General features: G+C 44.2%; 1 protein-coding gene across 1 annotated transcript in view; it reads right to left on the bottom strand.

The window, feature by feature from the left end:
• LOC309544326 (RNA exonuclease 1 homolog) overlaps nt 1-21,780 on the bottom strand; it is a gene marked incomplete at its 5' end in the record, with an annotated part of 167,665 nt that overhangs the window by 131,857 nt on the left and 14,028 nt on the right. The window contains one exon of the mRNA XM_082243232.1: nt 5,257-6,437. Within this exon, the coding sequence (XP_082099358.1) occupies nt 5,257-6,437 (1,181 nt within the window). The remainder of the gene's footprint in view (nt 1-5,256; nt 6,438-21,780) is intronic.

Raw genomic sequence — 21,780 nt, 5'->3', positions numbered from 1 at the left:
CTGTTTCGTCAGAAATAAACAGCGCCATTGGGAAATTGGGAAAGTATTTTTTCACACCAATTTTGGTGTGGTCAGATGCGTTAAGGTCAGAGGAGAGATCTAGAGTCTAAAAGACCCCAATTTAAAAAAAAACAAAAAACTACAGATTGCCATCATAGGGGATATTTAAATCCACTGTGATAATAAAAATGATTTAAAAAAAATAAATAAATAAAATGAAAGGAAAGGTGTCAAAAAAAAAATAAATAAAGCCCCCCCCCCCCCCCCGTGCTTGCGCGCAAAGGTGCTTAGGGTGTCTACTTTCCGAAAAGGGGTAATTTGGGGGGAGGGGGGGGGAGGTTTGTGCTGTCTTGGCATTTCATGGCCTCCAAAACTGTGATAGGTAGTCAGGAGTGAAATCAACAATTTACGCCCTTGGAAGGCCTGAAAGTGGGAATTGGTTTTCGGGGTCCTGTACTCGGCTAGACTGCAGACTAGACTGCAAAAAAGTCTCACACATGGGGTGACCCTGTACTAAGGGGAAGCAGCAGAATGTATTTTGGGGTGTCATTTCACATATACCAATGGCATGTGTGAGCATCATATCAGTAAGTGACAACTTTTTTGTGTAAAAAAAAAAAAAAAATATATATATATATATATATATATATATATATATATATATATATATATATATATATATATATATATATATACACACATACATACATTATATATATATATATATATATATATATATATACACACATACATATACACACACATACACACATATATATATCCCGGAACTTGTGGCAAAATATAAAATATTCCATGGACTCCCCATGCCTCTCAGCAAATAGCTTGGGGTGTCTACTTTGCAAAATGGGGTCATTTGGGGGGTTTTGTGCCATCTTGGGATTTTAGGTCCTCCGAAACTGACAGGTAGTGCAGAGGTGAAATGCACAATTTACGCCATTAAAAAAACCTGAGAGTGTTGATTGGTTTTCGCAGTCCTGTACACAGCTAGGCTCCCAAAAAGGCTCACACGTGGTATCCCTGTACTCAGGGGAAGTAGTAGAATGTATTTTGAGGTGTCATTCCACGTATAACGTGCTTGCTCTTTCATATTAATCAGACAAAGGATGGTGGGCAGGGAGACAACTGTATGTCCTTGCATAAATGGCATGACAGTTTCACACAATGCACGGTTGTACTTGCTTGACTACTACACAGAACAAATGGCATAAAGAAATCCAAGCAATGCTCAAGCATCTCTTGCACTTATTGGTCTGGCAACATTCAAGAACAACTCAATGCTTGCTCTATCACCTTAAAGAGAAGTAAGGGGTTTGGGGTTATTGCATATGTAGCACTGCCCCCTAGGGAGCTGCTGAATGTGGATTCCCCTGGGTTACCCATAGCAACGGTCTTTAAAAATTATCACTTTAAGACTTGGCTAAGACAGACAGAGACAGACAGACAATGAACAGTCCAGGGGATTTTTTTTTGTGTTTTATTTTAGAACTTGGATGGGAGAAGGGATGAGTGGGATACTCCAACTTGAACTATGCACAATCTCGGAGGACACTAACTGTACTGAGTGTGGCAAGGCCGCGGCTTCACCTTGCCACTGAAGTAAAGTAGAAGATATGTTCCGGACTGAATTTCTCTTCAGGGTCCTGACTTGGCACCCCCTTGCTCACTTCCCATGCATGCTAGCCCTTTGTCCACTGACTCTCCACTGGAGTGGTCCCCTTCCTGGGCAGACCCCTGGCAAGCTTCCCGATACTCACACAGATGCTGTTTTTCCCTGGGTTGCTCTGCCTTCAGCTCCACTCGTCAGTATCCTGGACCTCCTGGCTCAGCATTACACACTCGGTCCACTAGGCTGACTGCCTGTGACCACCCTCCTTGCTGACAGAAGGAGAGACAGCCATCACCCTCCCACTAGGACCCATCTTCCCGCCCGAAGGCACCCTGTCACATGTGCCCCTGGCTTTTATGACCCATCTCCCAGGATGCACCACTGTTGTGCCCTCCCACTGGGACAGCCACAAAAGCCCGTGTGTCACTGGCTGCATTTCCTCCAATGTCCAACAGGCTCCCCTATTTGGATACAGTGGGGACACTCCCTCAGACCAAGTGAATCACACATGGACACATGTAACAGGCAAAACTACTGATCAGGCTCCCTTGATAAGCAGATGGAGCAAACAATGCTTTTACCTAGCACCTACCTAGGAGGGTGCTGCACATTTATACTCACCTAGGTGGATGCAGCATTGGTCCGATGCATCTGTCTCCCAGCCACTCTGCACTGTGAACCGAGGAATCGAACACCGTCGATCGCTCAGTTCTGACAGCTCCTCGAGCAGAGAGCTGCTGACTACTCTGCCCTTTCCTCACTCACTGGAGCACTGGGCTGTGGAGGGGCAGAGTGTGGCCAGTTCAGGCTCTCAGCAGCTCAGAGGCTGAGCTGGGTGTCAGTCCAGGCACCTGGCAGATCCAGGCGGATCCAGACTCCATGGTCGTGATGACAGGGTGCCCGGACCGACATCTGACATCAGCAGAAAGCGGACTTCAGCCCGCTCTATACTGTAAATGGGTCACAGGAGTGCAGAATGATCTGCACTCCTGTGATCCATAGCAGATGTACAGCCAAACAAGCTTTGGTTGTACATCTCCTTTAACTAAATTAGTAATCACAGATTATATTTCATATAGTTAATCATGAGTCAAATTAGGGGTAGGCAACCTTTTAAGAACCGGGTGTGAAAAAGGTTTTCAAAGAAATGAAGCCTGCCAATTTAAAAAAAAAAAAAAAGTCAACTTCACACTCTCAATCACAAAAATGATTTTTTATAAAACAAATGCTGTAAACTACTTGAGTAATAGTGACAAATTAACATCCTGCACCTCCAGTCCCCAGGTCAGCCCCAATTTCTGCACCTCCAGTCCCCAGGTCAGCCCCAATTCCTGCACCTCCAGTCCCCAGGTCAGCCCCAATTCCTGCACCTTCACACCTCAGATCACTGTGCAATTCTGCTCCACCGCTGTAACTCCCCCCCCCCCCCCCCTGCTCTTCTTCCCCACCTATGCACCTCCTTTCATATCTGTCCCACCGCTGTACCCTCCTGCTCTTCTGTGTCCCACTGCTGTACCCTCCTGCTCTTCTGCATCCCACAGCTGTACCCTCCTGCGAAATGCAGAGTGGTACAAGGAAGCAGAGATGAGACATTACCTGTCCTGGCACACTCATTCCTGCTGATCCGCCTCTCGCATCCAGCCCAGGTGCTTGTATAATGTATATGATGTCACATACAAGCAACTAGAATGGATGCACAATGAGCTCTGGTTAGAGGCATTTTCTGATGGACCTGAGAGCAAGATTAGTTGGGCCCTCCAAGCTGAGAAAAAGAGCGGCGCAGTGTAGCAAAAGTTGGGTGGGATTTTAATTGTGCTGAATACCGCCTGTGGCTTAAAGGGCAAAGAGTGCAGGGGCTCAGTAGTTAGTTGCGCAGAGTTCAACAAAGTTCCCAGAAGCTCAACAGTAAATCCACAAACTGTCACCTGATTGTGGATCTCAATCACAGTGAAATCCCTTCTTTTGGAGATTGGTAGTGGCAACCAAGCAAGTCATCTTCCTCCAGATAGTGGGGGGGGCTAGCAGGACTGTTTGTCCACAGACTAAAGTGCCTAGATTGTCAATTGCAAAAATAATTTCACCAAATATGTTTCACTAAGTATATGGCTCTTTTGTTCGTAGACTTAACAAGTAGAACTACAGCAAATCCCTGACAAACGTCGAGTTCCATTCCATGAACCGGTTTGTAAGTCCAACAAAGATCAGCGCTTGCAGACAATGGCTGTGAGCGCTGATCAGTGTGTTCTGGTGAGGGAGTCTCCCTGTCAGAACACAATAGCACAGCAGGTGGGATTTGCTGCATCAATAGTGCTTGTGTTATGGCGATCTGTCAGATTTTGTTTCACTCAGCCCGCTGGGTTGATCGAAAAGAAAAATAGGCGTGTACCCAGCTTTACACAATTGAACTTGGAAACATGTTCACATCTTTGAAAGCTCAGAAGTTGAACATTCGTATGTAGGGTACTTACTGAATAGGCAAAACTTTTTTTTCCCCCATTTTTGATAGAGCAAAAGGAGGGTTATAAGACCCGTAAGAATTTTCGCCATCTGTGTCCCATTGCAAAGATTTCCCTTCACTTCCTGTCCAATAGCCAAACAGTAAGTGATCCCTGTAAATTAGGGAAATTCCTTGGGCCACCAAACCAAGCATTTTGCAGTCACTAGGTGACAGATCCCTCGGTATGTGCACATCTCTTAAGATAAGTGGTTATCAAATCCAGCCAGAAGTGTGTTTGACAACCAGACCAGGAGAACGCCATGTTTAAAAAACAGTACTCCAGAAAGGAAGCCCAACAAGCCAAATCATAAGGCTCATTGACCTGCAAGTCCCCTTTCACACAAGCGGACCGTTCAGATCCGCCTGTTCGCTTTTGGCGGATCTGAACGGTCCCCCTATGCATTCCTATGGGGCATCGGTTGGCAGCGGAAACATGTCCGCTGACATCCGACCCATCAAATCTGGACGGATGGAAACCCTATTTTCCATCCGTCCAGCGGATCGGATGGGATTGGAGGAGAACGGACCGACGGTCCGTTCCCATCCGATTTCCCCCATAGAGATACATGGGAAACTGACAGCTGTGTCTCCGCACACAGCATGGAGACACAGCCGTCCTCCTGCTACTCAGCGGGGGGGGTGGGAAGATTGATCCCCCGCTGAGAAAAACGGAGTCCATCCAACGGACTCAGTGTGTAAAAAGGGGCCTAACAGGTTATCTTACCTTTGGTCAGTACTGGTTTGATAGACCGCTTCATGCACTTTAGCTAGTTGTTTGGCACAGTGGCCCAGTAACTCCAAATACTAGTGTGACCTATAAAGAAAATTGTAAATCACAATTATCCTAAGTGACTGCACTGACTAACAGAAAGGTGAAGGTTGGTGGGACCATCTTAAGACCATCAAAAGACCATCTTACAGTGCTATACTTCCCTACAGGCTTGCTTTAGGTTGCCTCATTGACTTACAGTTGCAACCTTATTCTTTTGGGGAAAAATATGGATACTTTGTGTTGGCAGTCTGTTGAGGGTATGTGGTTTGTGTGTCCTAGCCCATTTCATTTTTAATAAAGCATTTTGTAAACATTTATACTATTCCAAATAGAAAGGATAACTTTTCATGAAATGAATACCTGGCTTGCATTTTTCTTTGCTTCACTTTCAGCAAATTCATTAAAAATGCGCAAACATTCTTCCGTGGGGTCTTCTGAATCTGACATGGTGTCCTCTTCTGAGCTGTCATTATCAGTTGACGAATTCACAATAATAACTTTGTCTCCTTTTTCCGGTATGTATGAGATCTCTGGCTGGGATTTCGGCTCATTAGGAAAGTTAGCAGTTTTATCCAAGGCTGTGACAGCAGCAACCTCAATGATTGCAAAGTCTGCTGATGAGTTAGGAAAAACTTCACGGTCACAAAAACCTAAAGACTTCTCGGAAACTAGACAAGATGAATCCTTTTTAATTACATTTTCTATCAAGTTTGTTTGCTCTTCATCAGTTTCTTTACCACTTACTGAAACATCTGTCTCAATGTTTTTAGATTCATTTATACTAGAAGTTGTGTTTTCTTCTGATGAAATCTGGGTATCACAGTGATCTTCATGTTGCTGAACATGGTCATATGTACAGCTAGTTAATATATTATGAGAAGCTTCTGATTCATTTGCCTCAGAAGTGCCATTTTCATCGGAATAGTCATCATTTGGAGGCAAAGTCTCACATTCCACTCCAGATGCAATTTCTTTGGAGTATACATCAGCTTCAACTAATGCCACATGTTTCACTACAGAGTCACAAACTTTATTTGGCCTTTTTCTTTTTGAAACAACTTCTAGTGGTGGTGCATCAATGACAAGCATATCTTCATCGTCAGATTCTTGAAGTTTTATTTCAAGCCTTATTGGAGATACGATTCTAGGCTTCTTTTGAGGATTATCCAGCAACTCTTCACATTTTGGTTTCATGGTCTTGTTTTCATTTTCTTTAGAGGTGGAACTGAAAAACCCTGCAGTATAATTAAGTAAGGGGTCATACTCTAGATCTGTAGCTGGACAGCTTCGATCAACCACATATTTTTTCTTACGGTTCTTTGGGCAGGTGGTCAACACATCAAGGTTTTTCTTTGTTGTACTTTTCTCATCTTTAATGGGATCTAAAATATTACAGTTCATGTCAGCCTCAACCTCAAGTGGGTTTTGCATGGTATTTGGTCCATTTGTATACTGTAATAACTTTTTCTGGCTCTCTTCTACCTCATTTTTTACAGTCTCAATGGCTTTTTTAAGCCTCTCCAGTTCACTAATTTTGTTACCTAAAAAAAGCAAACAAAAAAAAAAATGTCAAATTAATCAATAAAATATTTAAATAATGATAACGATAATAAAAATATTTAAATATTCTGTTATTGTTAAGATGGATAGTATCGGAAAAAAAAAAAAACACCATACTGGCCTCCATGCAACAACATTGCTGTGTCACTGCAACTTTCCCACAAAGGGGTCCAAGATGAAGAGCTGAGCAATTGCATGTCCTCTATCATTCAGCTCTTTGTTCTCAGTGGCGCACCAGGCTGGAGGGGAGGGGGGGGGTGGAGGGCATTGGCTGTCTCAGACTTTCAGCTGCGTGCAGAAAGGCATAGTCAGCTGTCATCAGGAAGCTGGGTGCCCCTATTTGGTGGACTCATGGTCACAGGAGTAAAAAAGTAAATGCACTCCTGTGACCCTAAAAAGATGTACAGTCAAGAAAGGTGCTTTTACAAATTAGGAATAGTGAAGTTTTAATTAACTTAAACATTCAACAATAGGGCAGGGTATTTAAATTCTAAACTAAGTAAGAGTTTGGAGTTTTGGACTAAAACTAGCTCCTCATCTCATTGGGATGCAGTTAACTACTTCTGGAACGCAAGATTTACCCCCTAATGACCAGGCCCTTTTTTTGCGATTTGGCACTGCGTTACTTTAACGGACAATTGTGCGGTCGTGCGATTCTGTACCCTAATACCCTAATAAAATGGAGGTCCTCCCCCCCCCCCCCCCACAAATAGAAATTTATTTTGGTGGCATTTGATCACCTGTGCGATTTTTATTTTTTGCGCTTTAAAACAAAGAGCGAAAATTTGGCTATACAACATTCCCAAAAAGAAAAAAGAAAATTAAAAATCAAATTTCATCGTTTTAGACCAATTTGTATTCTGCTACATATTTTTGGTAAAAAAAAAAAAAAAAACGCAATGAGCATATTTTAACTGGTTTGTGCTAAAGTTATGTCTACAAACTAGGGAAAAGATTTGTCTTTTTTTTGTAGTAAGGGCGGCGATCAGCAAGTTTTAGCGGGACTGCGACATTGCAGCAGACAGATCGGACCCCTGACATTGACACTTTTGGGGGGGAACCAGTGACATTACTCAAGTAATCTAAAAACTTGCGGTTACTGTAACACTGGCAGGGAAGGGGTTAAATGTACAGAGACCTGTATTCCTAAATAGGAGGAACACAGGAGTCATGTATTGATTCCTGAGAGAGCAATGGTCTACTGTGTTTACAATAGCAGACTGCCGTCCTCTTCACGGGGAGTGATCGTGGGTGGCAACGTGGATCAGCTTTCCTGTTGGCAAGTGGGCGTGGGCACGCCCCCAGGAACGCTCCCGCGGACCACCGTATAACTGCGGCGGCTGGTCGGCAAGTGGTTAATAAAAAAAGAGGGTGGGAGGGTTGGGAAAAAAATTTAAATGCACTTTGTGTGAAGGAACTTTTCCTGTAAATATATATCTCCCCCCCCCCCCCTTTTTATATCTACCTCCTACAGTACTGTGCAAAAGTTTTAGGCAGGAGTGAAGTGGAAACAAGGCTACATTACTCAACTAAGCACTGAAACATAGGAAGTGGGATGCAGAAAAATGGCAGTAAGTGCTCTGGACTGAAGTCAAAATGTTAAATATTTGGTTGTGGTGGGAGGCAGCTTGTTTGCCGAAGTGCTAGAGCAGTACAATAATGCGTGTCTGCAGGCAACAGTGAAGCACGGTGGAGGTAGGGGCAGCATCTCTGGAAACGGAGTTCGAGATTTGGTCAGGATCAAGGGTGTCTTCGATGCTGTGAAATACAGGTAGATATTTATCCATCATGCCATACCATTAGGGAAGAGTGCAATTGGCCCCAAATGTATTCTGCAGCAGGATAACAACCTCAAAACATGCAACCAATGTCATTAAGAACTATTTCCAGTGTAAATAAGAAGGAGTCCAGGAAATGGTTTGGCCCCCACAAAGCCCTGATCTCATTAGACAGTCAGTCTAGGATTACAAGAGACAGAAGGATTTGAGGCAACCAACATCCACAGATGATCTGTGATTAGATCTCCAATATGTTTGAAAACAACCTACCAAGTTCCTTCATAAACTGTACAAGTGTACCTGGAAGATTTGATGTGGTTTTGAAGGAAAAGTGTGGTTGAGTGGGCTATACCAGGATGATGCCTGCAGCTACAGGCATCATCCCACCATCTTTTTTTAGCTCGTGATGCAGTTTTATCTAAAAGGATCCTAGTGGCCTCCCCTCCACAGTCTCTCCCGCTCCACCGTGGAGCCTTGTACTGAAGCCGAAATGTCCCCGGTCATTTCTATGGTCTAATATAGAAGCAATGAGTATTTAAGCACTTCTGGTTTCGGGCTTATGTAAACATGCCATTACCGGAGGGATAAAGGTTCTAATAGACCCCAGATCTCCCAGTAAAGAGCACCAGTCAATGCCCATGCTATTACAAGGGGTGTTCATCCCCAGTCAAAAAAGAAATTGTTGGAGACAGTTTAAAAATAAAAAACTAAATAAAAATACAATACATATACATACAGTATCTCACAAAAGGGAGTACGCTCCTCACATTTTTGTAAACATTTTATTCTATCTTTTCATGCAACACTGAAGAAATGACAATTGGCTACAATGTATAGTGAGTGTACAGTTTATATAACAGTGTAAATTTGCTGTCCCCTCAAAATAACTCAATACACAGCCATTAATGTCTAAACTGCTGGCAACAAGAGTGAGTACACCCCTAAGTGAAAATGTCCAAATTGGACCCAATTAGCCATTTTCCCTCCCAGAGGTCATGTGACTCGTTAGGGTTACAAGCTCTCAGGTGTGAATGGTAAGCAGGTGTGTTAAATTTGGTGTTCTCATTCTTACTCTCTCATACTGGTCACTGGAAGTTCAACATGGCACCTCAAAAAAACTCTCGATCAAAAAAAAAAAAAAAAAAAATTCAAGTTGGACTTACCGGTAACTTGTTTTCCAAGAGGCTTTCAGGACAGCACCGAGAGATGGCTCCTCCCTCTCACCAAGAGGAAACACCCAATCCACTAAACTTTAAATGAGGCTTCTCCCCACAATTCCTCAGTTGAAGAGTACCTCCGGCCCATGCTGGAATACATAATCAAAATATGGTTAATAACCGCAAAAAATACACAATAGGGCGGGCTCCTGCTGTCCTGAAAGACTTGAAAAAAAACTTTACCGGTAAGTATAACTTGAATTTTCCCTAAAGGTCTTTCAGGACAGCACCTTGAGAGGATTAACAAGACTTGGAGGGACAACAGCCTGAAGGACCTTTCTGCCAAAAGCCTGGTCCCCCGCTGACAAAAAAGGTCCAACCTATAATGGCATGCAAACGTTAGATAGCTTGAGCACGTAGCCGCCTAATCCCCTGCGGGAGAGAGAATTTCATTTGGGAGTAAGCCTCTAAAATAGCTTACCTAAGCCACCTAGCAATTGACCCCTTTGATGCCTGGCAACCCTTTTTGTTACCAGCAAAAAGAATAAAGATTTTGAAGAACTAAATTCCCTGGTTACCTCCAGGTAGCGTAACAGGGTTCTTCTCACATCCAGATTGTGTCTTTCCTTAGCCCCTGTAGGGCTAGGACACAGTCGGTAAGACAATATCTTGGGACCGGTTTTTCGCTGACCGCCACCTTTGGTAGAAAACCCGGATCCATTTTGAGAACAATTCTATCAGGATAGACAGACAAGAAAGGCTCAATAATTGGCAGAGCGTGTAGTTCGCTGATCCTATTTGTGGATGTTATTGCAATTAGAAATGCTGTCTTGAGGGAAAGATTTCTTAAAGGTTCCTTTGCGAAGGCTTATAGAACCACAGATAAATCCCATTTGGGAAAATTTTTGGTAGGTATTTTTGGAGTAAGAACCTTAAAGAATCTTGCGACCAGAGCTTCTGAGGCAATCGGCCTCTCCAAAAATACTCCTAAGGCGGCTAATTGCATGTTAAGAGTACTAACAGCCAGACCTTTTTCTGCACCATTTTGCAAGAAATCCAATATTGAAACAATACTTTCCAAAGTTCGGTTGTTTGAATGACAAAGTGTTGTAGGTTTTCCAAACTTTAGCATAGATGGCCCTAGTAACCTTCTTCCTACTGGAAAGTAAAGTGGATTACTAAAGATTGAGAGCCCTTTATTTTTTAGTATTTGCTCCTCAGATACCAGGCGGCGAGGTTCAGCCTGGCTACCTCCAGGTGACAAACTGGGCCTTGAAGTTGCAAATCCTGACGAAGAGGGATCTGAAAGGCAGGTTTGACTGCCAACTGTAGTACAGTTGAAAACCAGGCTCTCTTGGGCCAATATGGAGTGATCGGGATCACCAATGTTCTTTCTTTCTGTATTTTCCGTAGTACAAGCGGAATGAGCTGAAAGGGGGGAAAAGCATAGCCCAACAGGAAGTTCCAAGTATGCTCCAGGGCATCCATCCCCAGGAAATCGTTGTTTCGTGGAGCGAAAAGTAAAGAGGAAGTTTTGCGTTCTCTTGACGCAAACCGATCCACTTCTGGCTGTCCCCAAGTCTTTATGATCAATGGAGCCTAAATCCAGAAGTCTTTGCAATCTGCTTCCCGGATTTTCTTCCTGCTCAAAAAATCCGCCACGACGTTTAACGTGCCCTTGATATGGATCGCTGCTAAGGAAAGTAATTGACTTTCTGCCCACTCCAAAATTTTGGTTGCCAATTGCAGGATCCTGCTTCTTGTGCCCACTGTTTGTTTAAATATGCCACCGCTATGGCGTTGTACGATAAGACTTGTACATGAGTCCCCTGGAGTTTTGGAGAGAAGGCAGCCAAATCCAGAGCGACTGCTTTTATCTCCCTCCAATTCGAGGATTTTATTGCCTCTGTCTGGGACCAAGCACCCTGTGCCAGATTCTGATTCCAATGGGCTCCCCATTCCACCTGCTGGCATCTGTTACTCTTCCTTTGACCGGGAAGGTCCAAGCCAATTCCTGGTTTGTCTGTAGCATAGCCACTACACTCTGGATCTTGGCTTGCTTGTCCTCTGGAAGGAATATTTCCTTCCCCATATCCACTGCCAACCTCAGGAATTTTTGGGACTGAGTGGCCATGGGAATATGTAGATAGGCATCCCTTAAGTCGATAGATGCCATGAAGCATCCTTTGGTTCGGACAGTGAAGTTTGAGTCCATTCGAAATCTTCTGTACAAAACTGACAAGTTCAATGGTTTTAGATTGAGGATAAGACGAAAATCCCCGGATGGCTTCCTTATCAGGAAAATATGGGAATGATGTTGTTCCCCCGATGGTACCCGACTCAACTCCCCGTTGCATCAGGTAATTCATAGCCAGGGCTTTTGTTGTGTCTCTTGGAAGGTTCGTGACCAAGTACCTTTCTGGAGGAGGATCCAAAAACGAATCTGGTAACCTTAGGACAGCATAGCCAAAATATATTGACTTTTTATTATGGCTGCCCAGTGGGGGAGGAATTCTTTCAATCTTCCTCCCACCTGGCAATGTCTTGTCATTTAGTTTTGTTGGCTGACGCAGGAGGATGGAAAAAGGACGGTCTCTTTCCCCCTAGATCTTTGAGTTGACCAATTTTTTCTCTTCTCTTGGGGCCTGCTATCCTGCTGAGACCTTTGAGGTCAAAAAAGCCATTTAGGTGGCTGCTTTTTCTTTTTAAGAGGAAAAGACCTTTTTTTGTCAGCTGTTCTCTTCGGGCCTGAGTTAGACTCAGTTCTGGACAGGAGACCCCCCCCAAACGGAATTCCGCAAAGTTTGTTCTTGGAAGCCGTATCTCCAGGCCAAGTCTTCAACCACAGAGCTCTTCTGGCCGAGTTGGTCAACGCTGCTGACCTTGCCATCCTAACCGATTCCGCCAACGCATCTGCAATATAAGCTATAGCCATGGATAGAGTGAAAAAGGAGTCAAGGATTTCCTGTTTTGGTGAATCCGCTGTGATATGGGCTTTGAGCTGACTAACCCAGTATTCCAAATTTCTGGATACGCAGGTGACTGCCATAGCCAGCTTGAGATTACCCATTATGGATTGCCAGGCTATTTTAAGTTGCTGATCCCATTTTCTTATCCATAGGATCCTTTAATATTCCCATGTCTGTGAAAGCTATATCAGTTGACCTAGAAACTTGGAAAAAAGATGCATCAATTTTCAGTACCTTATTCCAAGGAGCCCCTGGGTCTTCAGCGAATGGAAAACGCCGCCTCTTAAAAGCTTTAAGAAAAAAGGGTTTCTTTTCTGGCTCGGGCCCATTCATTTTTGATAGTTTGAGATGGTTGAATGCACCAGGAAGGTGCGACCTTAAGGTTCACCCAGGCCTGCATACATCCTATCATGCACGGATAACTCCTTTTCTTCTTCCAAACCTAAAAAGTGATATAAACTGCCTTTAACAGACCGTCTACCTGTTCTAAGGACAGTTTTTACTTTGAGGGTATATTTTGCACCCCTTCCTCCTCCAACACCTCTTTAGAATGAGAGGGGGAACAAAACTTCCTTGGGTAGGAGGAACGGTTTCTTTTTCCACCGAAGGGACTGATTGTGAGCCCTGAGAGGAATGGGAGGCTGATGGCTGACTCGAGTGATCTGACAAAGATGAACCGGAAAGATTGGATGGTAGCATTTAGTTCCTTCCTCACTGATGCAATTAAGTCGCTGCATGCTGAAGACGCTTCCTCTTTAACCAGGGAATCACTCAATGCACCCCTGGCAGTGTCTTTTTCGGAACTTCAGATGTTTTCCATGAAGGGCATTTTCTTTTAATAACTACTTCAGAACTTTTAGCCTGCAATAAAAATGAAAGAACAATACAAAAAAGCTTTCGAGTCAGCCTATACCTCAGGGCCACCTAGGTGCACAGGACGTCATGAAATAAGCCCCATGTGCCCTGACAAGCCCCCAGCCACTGGGGGGGAAGCAAGGAAGGAGAGAGACCCCACAGTACAATAAGGGTAAATACACAATTACCCCTTACCTGGGCCTTGCTGGTGCCTGTCCCACATGCTGTGGAGGCTCCTTCCATAGCGGCGCTGACAGAGTTCCGATGGCTTTGGGGATACCGGTTCTGGATTCCCAGAGAGCCCCTGCACTGGAAATAAGCACCAGCCCTGCTCCTCCCCTGCGTCCAGCGGAAATGATGCTGTGCGCCCCCTGTACGAGTGCTGCCCCTCCCGGAAACCTAATTTCGGGCCGGACAAGCGTCACTCGTTCACAGAAGAAGCGGCGGCAAAATATAAAATGAACCAGCGGTGGAGAAAAACAAAAAGGCCTAACCGCCAGCCGAATGTAGTCCAGGGGCTGCACTCCCAGGGGTCCTGGCTCACCTGAGCACTGAAAGGGAAGAGGGAGCCCATACACTGCAGTCGGTCGCGTGGATGGGAGGAAGCAAATCTCCATAGGGGAAAAAAAAAAAAGTGGTAAGGTGGATGCAGGGAGCCCGGTCTCAGGACAGCACCTCAAGAGCCCCAGACTCCCCACTAAGGTGTTCCTCAGCCGGAGGAAACAAAAAACTTTGGAATTGTGGGGAGAAGCCTCCATTTAAAGTTTGGTGGATTGGGCGTTTCCTGTTGGTGAGGGAGGAGCCATCTCTCAAGGTGCTGTCCTGAAAGACGTTTAGGGAAAAAAGAATTGTTGCTCTACATAAAGATGGCCTAGGCTATAAGAAGATTGCCAAGACTCTGAAACTGAGCTGCAGCATGGTGGCCAAGACCATACAGCGGATTAACAGGACAGGTTCCACTCAGAAGAGGCCTTGCCATGGTTGACCAAAGAAAGTGCACATGCTCAGAGGTTGTCTTTGGGAAATAGATCTATGAGTGCTGCCAGCATTGCTGCAGAGGTTGAAGGGGTGGGGGGGGGGGGGGGAGGGTCAGCCTGTCAGTGCTCAGACCATACACCACACACTGCATCAAATTGGTCTGCATGGCCGTCGTTCCAAAAGAAGCCTCTTCTAAAGATGCACAAGAAAGCCTGCAAACTGTTTGCTGAAGACAAACAGACTAAGGACATGGATTACTAGAGCCATGTCCTGTGTTCTGATGAGACCAAGATAAACATATTTGATTCAGATGGTGTCAAGCATGTGTGGCAGCAACCAGGTGGGGAGTGCAAAGACAATTGTGTCTTGCCTACAGTGACACACGGTGGTGGGAGTGTCAGTCTGGGGCTGCATGAGTGCTGCCAGCACTGGGGAGCTAAAATGCATTCATTCATGAATGCCAATATGTACTGTGACATACTGAAGCAGAGCATGATCCCTTCCCTCCGGAGACTGAGCTGCAGGGCAGTTTTCCAACATAACCCCAAAAACACCTCCAAGATTACCACTGCCTTGCTAAAGAAGCTGAGTGTAAAGGTGATGGACTGGCCAAGCATGCCTCCGGACCTAAAGCCTATTGAGCATATGTGGGGCATCCTCAAATGGATGGTGGAGTAGCGCAAGGTCTCTAACATCCACCAGCTTCGTGATGTTGTCATGGAGGAGTGGAAGAGGACTTCAGTGGCAACCTGTGAAGCTCTGGTGAACTCCATGCCCAAGAGGGTTAAAGCAGTGCTGAAATATAATGGTGGCCACACAAAATATTACTTTGGGCCCAATTTGAACATTTTCATTTAAGGATATACTCTTTTTGCTAGCGGTTTGGACATTAATGGCTGTGTGTTATTTTGAGGGGACAGCAAATTTACACTGTTATACAAGCTGTAAACTCACTACTTTACATTGTAGCAAAGTGTAATTTCCTAAGTGTTGTCACATGACCAGATAGAAATATTTTAAGCAGAGGCCGCAGAGAACAAACTGGAGGGTGTTACAATTACTTTAAAGAATTTTAGCACATGCAAACGCAATGGTAAAATATAAAAGATGTTGCGCCAAGTGGATACCAAACATGTCTCGCTACAATAAAATTATCCATAGGCAATACTAAAAGCCTTTACAGGTTACCACTGATGTGTGGTGCGATCGCTGTTTATATATGCGTGAGAGCATGGGGGGGGGGGTGTGCTTAAAAAATATATATTATACACACACACACACATACAGTGCATTGCAAAAGTATTCAGCCCCCTTGAACTTTGACCTTTTGCCACATTTCAGGCTTCAAACAAAAGATATAAAACAAATTTTTTGTGAAGAATCAACAACAAGTGGGACACAATCATGAAGTGGAATGAAATTTATTGGATATTTCAAACTTTGTTAAATAAAAAAACTGAAAAATTGGGCGTGCAAAATTATTCAGCCCCTTTACTTTCAGTGCAGCAAACTCTCTCCGGAAGTTCAGTGAGGATCTCTGAATGATCCAATGTTGAGCTAAATGACTAATGATGATACATAGAATCCACCTGTGTGTATTCAAGTCTCCGTATAAATGCACCTGCACTGTGATAGTCTCAGAGGTCCGTTTAAAGCGCAGAGAGCATCATGAAGAACAAGGAACACACCAGGCAGGTCCAAGATACTGTTGTGGAGAAGTTTAAAGCCAGATTTGGATACAAAAAGATTTCCCAAGCTTTAAACATCCCAAGGAGCACTGTGCAAGCGATAATATTAAAATGGGAGTATCAGACCACTGCAAATCTACGAAAGACCTGGCCGTCCATCTAAACTTTCAGCTCATACAATGAGAACACTGATCAGAGATGCAGCCAAGAGGCCCATGATCACTCTGGATGAACTGCAGAGATCTACAGCTGAGGTGGGAGACTGTCCATAGGACAACAATCAGTCATATACTGCACAAATCTGACCTTTATGGAAGAGTGGCAAGAAGAAAGCCATTTCCTAAAGATATCCAAAAAAGGTGTCGTTTAAAGTTTGCCACAAGCCACCTGGGAGACAACCAAACATGTGGAAGAAGGTGCTCTGGTCGGATGAAACCAAAATCAAACTTTTTGGCAACAGTGCAAAACGTTACGTTTGGCGTAAAAGCAACACAGCTCATCACCCTGAACACACCATCCCCATTGTCAAACATGGTGGTGTCCTTCCCTTTTATGTGTATGGCTGACAGGGAGATCACTCTCCTTTCTGTCCATAACAGAATTTCCTGAGTTTATCTTAACAGGGTGTTGAATCTGGTCCCTCCCTGATGATTCAGGTAAGTCACTGTTGTAGCATTGTCTGAGCAGATCTGGACTTCTTTTCTTAAGCACCGAGGAAGAGAACACGCACTTTTTGCTGCGGAGACCACTTTTTCCACCTTTTCCTCCGGGAGGAAAAAAAAGTCATTGAGCTCTGGAATCTATTTGATAACCCAGATAGGTCTGAACCTGAGCTGGCTTCATGTAAGATTTCTCTACATTTATTAGCCATCCTAAGGTTTGTAGAACCATTAGCACTTTTAGAGTATCTGCACTGACTTGATCTGCTGAGTGTGCAAAAATCAGCAGATTGTCCAGGTATGGGATTAAGGCTAGACCCTGTAGGTTAAGATGGGCCACCGCCTCTGCCAGCACTTTTGAAAAAATCCTTGGACTGGCTGCTAGGCCGAAAGGAAGGGCTATGAACTGCCAATGTGCAGTCCCTCCTTCTGTGACCACTGCGAATCTCAAGAATGCCTGGTGTTCCGGATGAATTGGAACATGCAGGTAGGCATCCCTGAGATCCAGGGTAGTCATAAAGACATCTTTCAACAGATTTTCTCTGACTGAATAAATATTCTCCGTTGAGAATTTTTTGTATATTAGGAATTGAATTTAGGTTCCTGAGATTTATGATCAGGCGATACTTCCCTGAGGGTTTTGGGGACTACAAATATGTGGGAATAAAAGCCTTGCTAAAACTGGCTTACCGGCACAGGACTTATTACCTTCTGTTCTGCCAGTTCTTGAATTCCCCTTACAAGGGCTTCCCTTTTGGGTACCTCCTTTGATGGGCAAGTCATGGTTATCTCTGAAACTGGCTGAGATGAAAACTCTAGGCGGTAGCCTTCCTGAATGATCTGAAGAATGTAAGGGCTGGTTGAGATGTTTTCCCACTGGGGAACAAAAGGGATAACCTACCCCTTACCTTGATTCTGGAGTCACTTGAGCTCCTTAGAGCTGGACCCGGGTTTGGGGAACAGCAAATTACTTCTTTGCTTACCCCTTCCCAAACCCCCATTTTTGGGTGGGGGGGGGGGGTTGGGGGAGCATGGCACATGGAAGATTGCATGTACAGTAAGGCCCCTTTCACACATACGGTCTGTTCAGTCACATTTGTCATCAGTCAACGTCCGTTTTCATTTCAGTTCATATCCGTTTTTCATCCGTTTTCAGTCCGTGGTCATCCATTTTTTGCTGAATTATGGGAGTTTTCCCATGATGCTTTGCTTTTCCCCAGCGTGCATTGTGCTTCCCATGCTGCTTTGCGGCTTCAGCTTTATTGCTGTGTGCTTCCCATTTCCTTGCGGTTTTCTGCTTGCTATATAGCAATTGATGACATTTTTTGACCATGTGCCCTTATTTGTCATGTTGTCGTATGTGAGGAGACGAAACATGATGAGGAGGAAGATTTCTACGAGAAGACGTCAGTACTGGACACATCCCATGCTGCTCAAGAGGCCCTCTTAAGGTTTTGTTGCTATGCACTATGCAGATTTGCGCCATTTTCCAACCAAATTTTTCAATTTCACATGAATGAATCCATCAACGTTCGACTTATTGGAAAAGTTGCTTTCTTGTTTGGAACGGATGAACACATACATGAGACGTTATGTGCCTCCAGAGGAGCGACTTCTACTTACCCTGAGGTAATACAGCCTTTTTGCTTGATTATTTCCAACATAATGTAAAACCAAGTACATCATGGCATGCTGTGTGTATTGGGGGGTAGGCATTGTGTCTTCCTGCATAATAAACATGAAGGGCTTGTTATTGAATGTTCCGTTGTAAAGGTATTACTTAAAAATATTACTCTTCCTAGGTTTCTGGCATCTGGACAATCCTTTACATCCCTAAACCACTACTTTTTGTTGGGAATCTCTACAATCCCTGGAATTGTGCATGACACGTGTCAAGCAATATGGGAGGAGCTTCGTTCTATTGTAATGCCCGTTCAAGATAGATCCATGGGGCGGGAAATCTCAAATGGATTTTGGATAAAGACCCAATTCCCTAATTGTGTTGGATACCTGGACAGAAAACACGTCTGAATTCAGATGCCGCCTGGATCTGGGTTCAGGTTTTTTAACCACTTTACCACCGGAGGATTTTGCCGTCTTACGTCCAGGCCACTTTTTGCGATTCGGCACTGGGCGCGACTTTAACTGACAATTGCGCGGTCGTCCGACGCTGTACCCAAATGAAATTTACGTCCTTTTTTTCCCACAAACAGCTTTCTTTTGGTGGTACTTGATCACCTGTGCGATTTTTACTTTTTGCTCTATAAACAAAAAAAGCATTTATTTTGACAAAACAATATTTTTATCATTTTTTTATATGAAATTCCCCCCAAAAAAATGTAAAAATCCAATTTTTTTAAAATTTTTGGCCAATTTGTTTTCTGCTACATAGGTTTGGTAAAAAAAAAAAAAAAAAAATCACAATAAGCGTATTTTGATTGGTTTGCGCAAAAGTTATTGTGTTTACTAACTAAGGGAAAGATTTGTCTTTTTTTTTTTTTTTTTTTTTTTAGCAAGTAATGGCGGCGATCTGCGATTTTTTTTGCGGGACTGCAACATTGCGACGGACAGATCGGACCCTTGACTGACATTTTTTTACACTTTTGGGGTTACCAGTGACATTACTGCAGTAATCAGTGCTATATATACATGCACTGTTACTGTAAAAATGACACTGGCAGGGAAGGGGTTAATTTTATTTGAGAGGGAGGGGTTAATGTATGCCTAGTGCTTACTGACGTGTGTGGGGGGAGGTGACTGAGTCAGGGACAGATCGGATGTTCAGCTATGCTGAACACTGCGATCTGTCACTCCCTGTCACTGAGGAGATCCGCCCGCTCCGTTTACACAGGCGAGCGGATCTCCAAACTAGATTCCCCGACGATCGGGGAAGAGCAGCGGGAGCGTGCCTCCGGCCTACAGGGGGAGGAGTCCAGCGACGTAGGCCTACGTCACTGGACGGGATCGTGCCACATTGCCACAGTAGCAGCAATGTGAAAGGTCCTAAAGTGGTTAATTATAAAAAATACTTCTCCCTTATGCTTATGGCAATCTGTGGCAGTGATTACAAGTTTGTAGCCATTGATATTGGTGCGTACGGACGTACTGCAGACTGAAGAGTGTTTAGAGCATCCGAAATGGGGAGAAGGCTACTTGAGGGCGGCTTCCATTTACCATCAGACAAACCTCTTCCAGGAACTGCAGGGTCAGATATAACACATGTGCTTGTAGCTGATGAGGCATTCACACTTTTCAAGGCATCTCCTAAGGCTGTATGCCAGGCACAATTACCAGCTCAGTCGTGCTAGGCACCTTATTGAATGCACCTTTGGCATTTTGGCAAGTGTGGAGAATATTCCATACCACCATTCAACTTAGCCTGGAGAAAGCAGAACTAGTTATGCAAGCATGTGTTCTGCAAAACATTATACGGGACAAAGAAGGCATTACTGTCGAAGAGGAGATCAATTCTATCCGTTATACTGGACTGCGACCCAACAATTCTGCCATGCGTGATACATTTGCGGACTATTTTGTGTCCCCAGAAGGAGAGCTTCCATGGCAGTATCAACATGTGTAAATACACACACCAGCCACTTTTTTAGGTCCTCGTTTTGAACTTCAGCAAGTCATCTTTACCGCGTCTAGATGAGAAAATGCAGTTGCTTCCATGTGATTGGCTGATTAGCAATGTGTGTAATCTTTGCATCTGTTGTGCACTAGGTTTAAATTTCGAAATAAAGCACATTTTTCTTGCATTAGAAATTTTTATTCAGTGAAACCACCATGTTTCCCAACATTAGCAAAAAATGCAGACATGACAACTCTCATATAAGCCTTTGAAATGTAGCACTTTGAACAGAATGTAGAGAGAAAAGTGCTGCAGATAGAAAAGTAAAAATGTAGGTGGGCATTTTAGCCATCGAACTTGAAAATTGGACAAGAAAACAAGAATGGTGCAAGGGAAGGAACCTCCACCATATTGACCAACAGCTCTGTTCCTGTGAGTTGTGTGGAGTAGAGCGATTCTCTTCCCAAAGTTTGGTGAATGCCACAAATCTTAATTATGGTAATTCTACATTAGTATACCATAGTAGCATCTGACCAAAAATTCTAAAAACACTGAAGCAACAGAATTTGGGACAATAGTTGCATCATTCTACGAACTTGTCAACATATGAAAATATTTTAATTGAGAACTGTGTCACTCACCAACGTATGCAAGGCCTCTGGATGTACTTTCTAAACTGTATGTAGCTGCAGCTACATACAGCATACCGCACTGCGCCCTGAGTGCTTGGCTTGAACCCGTAAAAGTGTGGTATGCTGCATTTTGCAATAGCTGCATACAGTTTGGACTGTTCATCCACTGATCTTAGGTTAGTGAGGGCCATACAGTATCTCACAAAAGTGAGTACACCCCTCACATTTTAGTAAATATTTTCTTATATCTTTTCATGTGACAACACTGAAGAAATGACACTTTGCTACAATGTAAAGTAGTGAGTGTACAGCTTGTAAACACACAGCCATTAATGTCTAAACCGCTGGCAGAGGTTGAAGGGGTGGGGGGGCTCAGACTGTCAGTGCTCAGACCATATGCCGCACACTGCATCAAATTGGTCTGCATGGCTGTCGTCCCAGAAGGAAGCCTCTTCTAAAGGATGATGCACAAGGAAGAACAAACCGTTTGCTGAAGACAAGCAGACTAAGGACATGGATTACTGGAACCATGTCCTGTGGTCTGATGAGACCAAGATAAACTTATTTGGTTCAGATGGTGTCAAGTGTGTGTGGTGGCAACCAGGTGAGGAGTACAAAGACAAGTGTGTCTTGCCTACAGTCAAGCATGGTGGTGGGAGTGTCATGGGGCTGCAAGAGTTCTGCCAGCACTGGGGAGCTACAGTTCATTGAGGGTCCATGAATGCCAACATGTACTGTGACATTCTGAAGCAAAGAATGATCCCCTCCCTTTGAAGACTGGGCCGCAGGGCAATATTCCAACATAATGACCCCCAAACACCTCCAAGATGACCACTGCTTTGCCAAAGAAGCTGAGGCTAAAGGTGATGGACTGACCAAGCATGTCTCCAGACATAAACCCTATTGAGCATCTGTGGGGCATCCTCAAATTGAAGGTGGAGGAGCACAAGGTCTCCAACATCCACCAGCTCAGTAATGTCATCATGGAGGAGTGGAAGAGGACTCCAGTGGCAGCCTGTGAAGCTCTTCTGAACGCC

This window comes from Pelophylax lessonae, assembly GCF_965119305.1.
Source record: "Pelophylax lessonae genome assembly, chromosome: 1".
NCBI lineage: Eukaryota > Metazoa > Chordata > Amphibia > Anura > Ranidae > Pelophylax > Pelophylax lessonae.
This window is presented reverse-complemented; position numbering and strand designations above follow the sequence as displayed.